The 9,956-nt window shown below is 56.4% G+C and overlaps 3 protein-coding genes across 3 annotated transcripts in view; all 3 read right to left on the bottom strand.

Annotated features, from left to right (window-relative positions):
• Positions 1-4,186: 4,186 nt before the first annotated feature.
• On the bottom strand, positions 4,187-6,493 carry PHYSODRAFT_259658 (hypothetical protein; the record flags this gene model as incomplete). Its single annotated transcript, XM_009524987.1, has 4 exons — positions 4,187-4,428; positions 4,878-5,661; positions 5,877-6,051; positions 6,105-6,493. The coding sequence occupies 4 exons, from the start codon at positions 6,491-6,493 to the stop codon at positions 4,187-4,189; spliced, it is 1,590 nt and encodes a 529-aa protein (XP_009523282.1).
• A 1,175-nt stretch (positions 6,494-7,668) lies between these two features.
• PHYSODRAFT_328675 (hypothetical protein) lies at positions 7,669-8,988 on the bottom strand (the record flags this gene model as incomplete). The annotated part of the gene is made up of 3 exons (XM_009524988.1): positions 7,669-8,120; positions 8,156-8,303; positions 8,401-8,988. 3 exons carry the CDS (start codon positions 8,986-8,988, stop codon positions 7,669-7,671), a joined length of 1,188 nt encoding a protein of 395 aa, XP_009523283.1.
• A 323-nt stretch (positions 8,989-9,311) lies between these two features.
• The window catches only part of PHYSODRAFT_402483 (hypothetical protein), a gene marked incomplete at both ends in the record, with an annotated part of 5,162 nt that continues 4,517 nt past the window's right edge, over positions 9,312-9,956 (bottom strand). Inside the window, one exon of the mRNA XM_009524989.1 lies at positions 9,312-9,392. Within this exon, the coding sequence (XP_009523284.1) occupies positions 9,312-9,392 (81 nt within the window). The remainder of the gene's footprint in view (positions 9,393-9,956) is intronic.

Raw genomic sequence — 9,956 nt, forward strand, 5'->3', positions numbered from 1 at the left:
ACTACGGTCACTGTCACGCATATCCATCACACATATCGAGTTCACATGACGCGTTACAACCTCTCCAGAAGCTTCAGAGGCTTCGGCTGACGGTTCATAGAGCACTTCTCGGATCCGATTCAATTTCATCAACTCTCGTTTCCGGTCTTCGCTGATCACTGCCATCGACACCTTCTTCTCCAAGGTTTCGCTCGCCAAAGAGTCTGCAGCTGCATTGAACTCACGGATGGCATGTAGATACTTCACGGACCGAAGTCTCGTGGTCAGTTCTTTGTGCTTGTTCAGTTGTGCCATCAGCGACTCCTTACGGCAAGCGATCACCCCTAGGGATTGCTGGATTGCGAGTCTCGAGTCCCCTCCCCGACGATGACTAAGCCCTCGGCCCCATGTTCTAGGGATGCAGAGACCCCGTTGTCCATTCCGGTGTACTCAGCGAGGTTTACAGTCGTGGTCTCGAGATATGCACTCGCAGCGATCACTACACTCCCTTCAGGGAGTCGCCATAATATCCAGGCGCAACTGCCGTAACCACCATGCTTCTCGGTCTTCGCCGAATCATCAAACGAAAGTACGTAACCACTGTAGGTGCGTGGCAATCGTGCATAAAGCAAATGCGGATCCATCCGAACACTCGGCGAGCCTTTAGCTCGAGGGGTCACCGGTGCCAACGAGTCTTCGAGGTCAACGAAACTTGTATCGTCGACTGCAAGAGCTGCGCGAAGGCGCAGTCCTTTTCCTAGACTCGTTGCACCACTAGACTCCACGGGGACAGTAAGACGGCAAATTGTGTTGCACGTCCGAAGAGTGTCTTCGACTTGTGGACCCAGTCGAGCGTCGAAAACCGCGTGTAGACATGTATGGTCCGACCTGCAAGCTGGGTGTAACACACCTTCAACAGCTGCAGCAAAGCCAGTACCTCCTTTTCCGCCGGGTGGTAGTTCATCTCGGCGTCCTTGAGCACTCGGCCGCAGAAGCGGACCGGGTGGATCAGCCCATCGTGCTCCTGCATGAGCGTGGTGCTCACTGCCCATTCATTTGCAAACAGCGTCACATGGACCTCTCGGTCACGGTCGACGTGTCGGAGGACAGGTGCCTCACCGACCTTTCGTTGCAATGCCGCGAAGCTTCGCTTGGCTGCAGAGAGGTCACCCCTGGTGCGAAGTCTTCGTCTCGCAGCTGGTAGAGCGCGGCATCATAGACAGCAAAGTCCTGTATGAAGCGACTGTAGTAGTTCAGAGCGCCAAGGAAAGCTTGCACTCCCTTCTTGGACCTTGGGAAGGACAGCTCGGTGATAGCCTTCAACTTCTTAGGGTTCGCTCTAATGCCACTCCGGGACACTTCGTGGGACAGGAAGTCCACCTTGAGCTGCACGAAGATGCTTTTGGTGAAACTCACGCTGCCCCGATATTCCTCGAACCGGGCGAGGAGTCGATCGATCGTCGCAAGACATGCATCGAAAGACTCGCCACCAAAGCAAATATCGTCAACGAACGATCGCCGTTCGAAGGCCGGCACCAACGAAGACTCGTCGGGCTCTCCATTCGCAAACATGTCCGCAATAGGACTGTTGACCAGCTCTGAGACCGAGCTTTCGCTCGATCCGATTTCAAGTCCCGCCTCAAACTTTGTAGGCGACTGATCCGGGTCAGACGACTCTTCAGGTGACTGTTCGGTCGAGGCGTTGGCGAGTTCGCGGTCGCACGTTTCAGCTTCTGTCATTAGCTGCGCGTAATGCTTCCAGCCACCCTTCGGTTGAACAAAGCCCCACAGAGCGTTGTCGAGCATTCGTTGGTATATCGTAGGTGCACTTTTAAGCCCGAAGGGCATTCTGAGCCACTCGAAGTGACCCAATGCACACACGAACGCAGAGATCTGGCGAGCCCTCTGCGTCATCATGATCGCCCAGAACCCACTCGCCGCATCAAGCGAGCAGTATCACAGATACTACTCCAGGTTTGTGAGCAGATCATCCACAATGGGCATTGCATACTCCATGATAGCGGTGACTGCGTTCATCATCTTGTAATCAATGCACAGTCTGATATCTACGCCATTCTTCTTCAGCACAATCACGATCGGTGACGACCATGGGCTGTTGGAGAACGCGATCAGACCGGCCTTGAGCAAGCCTCACAAGAGCTCGTCAAGCTTCTTGAGGTGTCGGAGGGGAATCCTCCGTGCTCGTTGCTTGATAGGCGCATGGCCCTGTACATCAGTGTCGCACACCACGCCGTATGCCGGCGGTGGAAGCGCGTTCCCACTGGAGATCATGATCTTTTCGCTTTCCCTCAGAACCTTCACTAAGCGATCCTGCCGTCCTCTACTCAGCTCCGTATGCCGGACATTCTCAGCCGAGTAGTCCAGTTCCGTGACCGATGCTTCTGTAAGGTCGGGCAGATAAGCTAGTTCATGAGCGTAATCCTCCAAGTTGATCTCGTTAGGCAAATGTTCAGCTCGACCGTTGTCAGTCTCGACGCCGACTTCTCCATCCTCAACTTCAACAGCTGCAGCGGCCAACAGGTAATTGCATGTCAGCCGAATCTTCATCTTAGACTGAGTCTTCGGAACCGGGAAACTGTTCACTGTCACCCCAGTCTGAATCGTCTTCTGTTTCATCCGACGCTTCGGCTGGCACTTGGCTCGCTATCACCTCTAGGTCCGAGGTGTCTTCATCGATGCTGACAGTCGAATCTCCATTACGCTCGGACTCAATCGAATCTTCGGTACTAGTGTCATCGGCTTCTACTAGCACGGGAGGGAGCGCCACCGGATCATCACCCACTGGTGAGCCGTCGGTGGTGAGTTGCTCCTCACGCTTAGCGATTTCACATTCCCACTGCTCGGCACAGCTTAGCTGGCGGCCGTGCGTCCGGGAAGCGTCGGGTGGCTGGGGTAGCACTCCGGCCGGCGACTCATATTCCGGTCGCTCCACAGCCGAAGGCCAGCCAATCGGCATACGCATCGCATTCACGCTTGAACACCGTTTCATCCCGACTTCCGTCATAAGCTAGCTTCTTCCAGTCCTCGTATCGTTCCGAACTGAGTCGAACATAGCCTACAGTCTTCGGGAGATCCCCGATCGGTACCCACATTATCATAGGTGAGTGAGCACGGCAAACCGTAAAACGTTTTGACACGTTCGTCAGCCGCACTCTATCGACCTTGCCTCGCCGAAACTTCGTCACCGTAGGCAACAGAGCCTTCGTGCGGCGCACCCGCACCTCGTGTGTATCTAGAGGTGGTTGACGCCTCGGCACTCTGTTCTCCGCGAACTCTCGGCTCTCAATGGTTAAGTCTTCGGACGGACCACCGTTGACGTGTGGGCCTTCACCTTGGTCATTCAGCATGTTCAGCGTCTTGATGAGCGGAATGCTCACCTCGTCCGGCAACCTCGCGGTCGCATGGAACGAATCGAAACGCACTCCTGCAGGAATCATGAAGTCGGTGCCAAGAACTACGTTCACGCCAGCACCATGATCCATGATCCACAATTCGAATTCGTACACTCTGCTCCAGCCGAGGGTTACCTTCACGAGGGTTCGTCTCTCGGTTGTCATGGTTCCTTTCGTAAAACCCTTAACTTCCATGCAGCGACCGTGACCTTGGATATCACGGAGACGCAACTGCTTCGCGAACCTCTCGGAGACCACACTAACATTCGCGCCAGTGTCCAATAGAATCCTCGTTCGCGTGTCATCCACCGCGCCCTTGACCAGAGCTCTCATTCGAGCCCTCTTGGCGAACTTCTGCGCGGACCACCACCCCAGCCTCTCGCCTGGGAGTAACTTCGTCACCCCACTGGGCATTCGGCCAGGGCGTCCTTCTTGCACCGCACTTAAGAACCAAGCCTCGGTGCCATCTTCATCATCTTCATCATCATTCATTTCACTTGTTACACGAGGGTTACCCCTCCCTCCTTTTCATTTTCCGTCGTTTTCACACATTCCTTGTCCGTGTCGTTCGGCCGTTTGCTTTCGCCCACGAATGCGTAGCCACAGTCTGCATCTCTCGCGGGCTCAGCTAACTGTGGCAGCCCGATTGGGACCAACCCAGTTTCAGTTGGCGGCCTGCCTAGTTTAAATTGCCACCGAAGACTAGGCTTTGGAGCTCTGGCGAGAGGTCCTTCTTCTCGGCCTTCGTTTTGATGAACGAAGTGAGGGCTTGAAGTGCTTCGCACTTGCCGATGTCATGCACCTGCTGGCACAGTCGGCAGCGGCGGTAGCAGTAGTGAGCCGAATCGGTCCGTACTGACGCGGACGTCCATCCCGGTTATCTCGGCCAGAGTGGTGGTTACTCCGGTCGAATCCTCGGCCGGGCTCACCACCCCTGCGTTGACGTTGGTCAGGTCGTGCGTACGTTCCTTCAGCTGCTTCACGTCGTTCGCGCTCGTTGGCAGCAGCAATATGAGCTCCTTCATCTCCCGAGCTGCTAACGTCACTGTAGCCACCCTCACTCCGATCACTCTCAGACTATGGGTAACCACTGGCATCACTATCGCTGTCGCTGTACGAGGCACGACGTGGTGACGAGCGCTCGGCTCTACCACCCTTGGTATCTCGGACCTGCAATTCAGCGACCAGGTCTGACAACGAAGCTTCAGCTAGCGAAATGCGTGGAACGTAACGCGAGTCATCGCGGCGCCGAGAGTCTTCGCGGCTACGTTCGCAACCACGGTCGCGGTCGCGGTCGCGATGGTAGCTGTCACGCGAAGCTTCGTGGCGACGGTCATCACGACGGCGCGGTTGGTCTCGACTGCGCAAGTGGTGAGACGAGGTCTCGCGCGACCGTCCACGCTCTTCAGACTTCAAGATGTCGTTGATTATGTCCTCGAGTTCGTGAATGTCCTTCACCCGAACGTGGCAAAGCCGGCGTTCGACCACACGTCTCGAGGAACCGCTGCACATGGTCCTTCGCATCGCAACCACCGCTCTCGAACTGAAGACCAGCGTTGCGAGCGTAACCATTCAGTCGGTTGAGGTAGTCACAAAGGTGTTCCGAGGACTCGCGCTTCGCAGAGTAGTAGCGAGCCTTCGCAGACTGGCTAACCTGCGAGCAGTAATACTTGATGAACGCATCGCTGAGTCGCTTCCACTGTCGCTTAGTCCTCTTCGGGAGTTGACGGTACCAGTGAAGGGCACCGTCCTGAAGGCTCAGCTCGAAAGCCATGCACCCCTCGTTTGGCGGAGTGTGCGTTCCCTTCATCTCGTAGACGAACGCTCGGAGCCACTGCATAGAGTTTTCACTCCGATTGCGGGCTCCCGAGAAGTTCTTGATCTGCGCGAGCGACCGGTGCGTAGCGATCTCGAGCCGAGGAGTCGAATTCAGTCGCTCCATCTCACTCACTTCACGCACTTGACGGGCCAACTCATCGCTCGGGTTGTCAAACCCATCCTCATAGTCGGTGTTGTCATTGTCGTCCTCGTCGGACGAGGAGTCATCGCGCGGCGTAAACCGGCGGCTCGAGCGTCGCGTGGAGCTTCGTTGCGTGCTCTGTTCGCGTCGCGAACCTTCGGACTCACGCGCAATGCGGTCCGCTCGACTCGCCGACCTTGGAGTCACCATGTGCGAGTCTTGGAAGGACGGCGAACCTTCGGTCTTGGCGGAGAACACTCCGTCCGTCGCTTGACTTCGGTTTGACCGCTCGGCAGACTTCTTGGGTGTCTGCGGCAGTGGGATATTCGAAGGATCAGCTTGCTCTCTTGCGGGGCGAGGACTCGGGGGGGTCCCAAAGTCAGGTCTGACTCACCGAAGCTCAGACGAAGCTTCCTTTACCACTTATGCAGCTACTTGCCGGCGAGACCCGGCGTCCAACCCTTGATCGAGACCTTGGACGGACGAGTTATTGGCTCACAGTCCATCGCTCGTAGGAGGGACACCGTGCCCTCGGCCACCTGGGTGACCGAGGTCGACTCAACGGGGTGTTGCAATTCCTCCTTCAGCTCAGCCCAAGTCGCTTGACGCGTCATCTCGGGATTGAACTGCCAGATCCACTCGCTCGACTCCATCATCTGCTCGAGCATTCTGCCGAACACCTTGTTCGCAGCTGGAGGACTGCTGTTCATAGCGGACCGACTTCCGCGGGATTCTTGAGGACCCTTAGTAACCTGCACCAGAGCCTCGAAGCCGAGGTATCGGTGCCATCCTCAAAGTCGTCGTCCGCATGGTCGGGTTTCGCCACTTCATCAAATTCCTCGACGAGGTTCCGGGACAAGGAACGCGAGCCTCCGCTACGTCCCGCGGACAGCATCGCATCTTCATCTCCGAACTCCTGCGTCGGCGCTGGAGTCTTCTTCTCCAGGTCATCATAGTCCATCATCATGTCATCCTTGGCGTCCGAATCTTCGTCGACCGACTCTTCGAAACTGACCGACCTTTCGGAGATCGTCGACAACCGAAACGTTAAGCCACACGCGATCGTTGACGAACCTTCGGCCGATCCTCGTCCCGACTTCACCGGCGTAGCTGGTACCGCTGGCTTGGACCCTTTCGCCATCTTGTTCTTGTTCTTGTTCTTGTTTCTTCTCCTCTTCTTCACTTCTTCTTCTTTTCTCCTCAATGCTCGTTGGACAAAACCTACACAGACCACACAATCGGTCACACCAGTCCCGGGTCGCAGCACCAGTTATCGTGTAGGAAAACACGAGTTTACGAGTCCTCGCCCTATCAACCGAAGTCTTTAGGACGAGCTCTACCAACAACACACGCCTACCCCGAAAGGTCGGCGATAGATTGTCGGGATAATAAACCTGAAGACCAGGCCCCATCCCTTATACGGGCTGGAATGTGCCTCCCTGTGTGTTGCGGGTCAGGTAGGTTTACCCTTACGTAAAGTATAAGAGCACCCTTAGCCACGAGCTAAGACTAGGGTGCAATGTGCAATGTCGTGCTTTCGCACTAAACCTCTGTGGTCCCTCAGAAAGGAAGGGTGCCAGGCCAATTGAAGCCTCTTACAGGGGCGCCGGGGCGAAGCCTCGGCTAGAAGTCAACTACACGGGGGGGGGGGGGGGGGCTTGCCTAACACCCAGTCAAACGTACAACTGTACACAGAGGTATCTAATACCTCCCAACACTCGGCCACCTACTCACTCTTGGCCTTACCAGGATGAACACTAGGTCAATGCACCTTATGCTCACCGGCAGACATACCCCGTGCAGCCGAGTGTTTCCAGACCCTACGCTAAGCTTAGCGACTTACCGTAGACGGACTTGACCCTTGTGTGGCTTGGGGGGAAATACTGCTCTCTTTAATGGTTAGAGGCCGTCAGGCCTCGCCTATAACCAATCCCTAATGTCTATACAAATATCAAGTGTGGACGGAGCTTTCGGGCTGATCGAAACTTCGTCCTAAATCCGAACTCCTACTGGGCATAAAGTGTACCCACTATGAAACTTCGGAGGCCTCGGCAGGCGGTTTATTTTGACCCGCCGAGACACTCTTGTCACTATCAATCTTCCTGGCACTACAGCGCGGGGAATGTGACCGACCAATCAGAGCCCTCAGTCATCCATCACTCGCAAGCTCAAGGCAGTTAGACTTCGGCCGGGACCTGCCCGGCCGCAGTCATTTCCCGATCTCATAGTCACAAGTGTCGTGGAAACGCTTCACGTGCCTCGCGCCGACGGTGCTGTCCGCTTCGTACAAGATCTTCGCCAAGCGAGCGTACCCATTCAGGCGCAGCAGGTAGTCGCAGATGCGCCCCCCCCCTCGTCCCGCGTGGCGGTGTAATATCGGTCTTCGGCAGATTGGTCATGCTGCGAGCAGTAGTACGCCATGAACGCCTCGCACAGCAGGGACCACTTGTTGCGCGTCTTTTTCGGGAGTTGGCGAACCCAGTTGCTGGCTCCGCTCTCCATTAGGAGTTGGAACGGCTCGCACCAGTGGTCTCGCGGGGTGTTGATTCCCTCCATCTCGTAGATGAACATTTTGAGCCACCGCAGCGATCGCTCACTGCGGTTTCGAGACCCGGAGAACTTCGTCAACTTGATCAGCGAGATGTGGTGTGTCAGCTTAACTCGCTGAGCTCCGTCTTCGTCTTCGCGCCGGTAAGATCGTCGGATCTGCACCGTCAGGTCTTCCCACGGGTCAGCGAAGTCGTGGCCCGTGTCATCGACGTCGTCGTCTTCATCGCCCGCGAGCGCAGGAGTGTCGAATCACCCACCTTCAATGTTCTTCTCGGCGTCACCATGTGCGAGTCCGCGAAGTACGGCGAGTCAGGCGTCTTGCTGAAGACTTGCTTGGTGTCCGGCGTCTGAATCTGGTACCTGCGGAGGCTTTTCGCGGCGTAGTCGGCAGCGGAACCAGACTCGGGTCAACGCCGTCCAGCTTCCGCACGGTCGTCGTTCCATGCACCCCGAACGAGTCCTTCAGCTTGCCTTCCACTTGATCAGCTCGGCGCTTACCTCAGCGAGCTCCCAGACTTCCAGAGCCACCTTCGACGGGACGCTGGTACCCTCGAAGCCCATCGCCACCAGCAGACGCTTGGTCTGCTCGCTGAGTTGGACCAAGCTGGAGCTGTAGATCGGAGACACCAGCTCTCTCTCGAGCGTCACCCACTTGGCACCGCCGACTTCCATCGGCGCGAACATCACCCCCCCCCCCCACGCGCTCGTAGAGACCATTAAGCGGCCGACTTGTCCCAGTATCTTGTACGCATTCGGAGTATCTCCGTTCACCGGCGGTCGATTTCCTGTGATCGGCAGCTCGTCGGGCGCCAGAACCTCGGCCGGAGTGACTTCGCCGAGTTCTGCATCAAGCCGGCAAGCAATCGGGCGCAGAGCATCCGGCTTACTGAAGAAAACCGTTACCTCGTCGACGTATTCATCCTCCAGCATCGGCGCTGGGCCCTTCATCTCCACTTCATCTTCACTTCCATCATCGCCAACCCCACTTCCATGATCACGATCGCCGACTCGGCCGAACTTCACTAAGCGCGGCGTGCTGGCCGTCGCCAGACTTCCGCTTCGCGCACGTGTCGGTGTCTTGACCATCTTCACTTGCTTGCTCGTTGACTTGAAAGGTGCCTAAGCGCCACAACCACGGGTCGCGACACCAGTTGTGGTGTAGTAGACGTGCTAAATCGCGTTAGCTTCCCACTCCCACACCAACAATACCTATACTAACGGGAGCGCAGGCTTGTAGGGTGATGCGAAGACCGCTCAGTCCGTTTACAGCGGTGCAGGGGTTACCGAAGCATCTACCAAGTTTTCGCTTCTTCTCCTTCTCCGCTTGACACGTGCCCTCCACCAAAGGATGGACGGCGGCTCTCGCCTTTTACAAAGCGCCGATGCGAAACTGCACCAGCTAAGTCGGGGGCGGGCCGAAAACCCGCGCTCGTACGCTCGACGATGTGAGATCGAGAAATCACTGCGGCCGGGCAGGTTCCGGCCGAAGTCTAACTGCCTTGAGCTTGCGAGTGATGGATGACTGAGGGCTCTGATTGGTCGGTCACATTCCCCGCGCTGTAGTGCCAGGAAGATTGATAGTGACAAGAGTGTCTCGGCGGGTCAAAATAAACCGCCTGCCGAGGCCTCCGAAGTTTCATAGTGGGTACACTTTATGCCCAGTAGGAGTTCGGATTTAGGACGAAGTTTCGATCAGCCCGAAAGCTCCGTCCACACTTGATATTTGTATAGACATTAGGGATTGGTTATAGGCGAGGCCTGACGGCCTCTAACCATTAAAGAGAGCAGTATTTCCCCCCAAGCCACACAAGGGTCAAGTCCGTCTACGGTAAGTCGCTAAGCTTAGCGTAGGGTCTGGAAACACTCGGCTGCACGGGGTATGTCTGCCGGTGAGCATAAGGTGCATTGACCTAGTGTTCATCCTGGTAAGGCCAAGAGTGAGTAGGTGGCCGAGTGTAGGGAGGTATTAGATACCTCTGTGTACAGTTGTACGTTTGACTGGGTGTTAGGCAAGCCCCCCCCCCCCCCCCCGTGTAGTTGACTTCTAGCCGAGG

This window comes from Phytophthora sojae, assembly GCF_000149755.1.
Source record: "Phytophthora sojae unplaced genomic scaffold PHYSOscaffold_3, whole genome shotgun sequence".
NCBI classification, from domain to species: domain Eukaryota; phylum Oomycota; class Peronosporomycetes; order Peronosporales; family Peronosporaceae; genus Phytophthora; species Phytophthora sojae.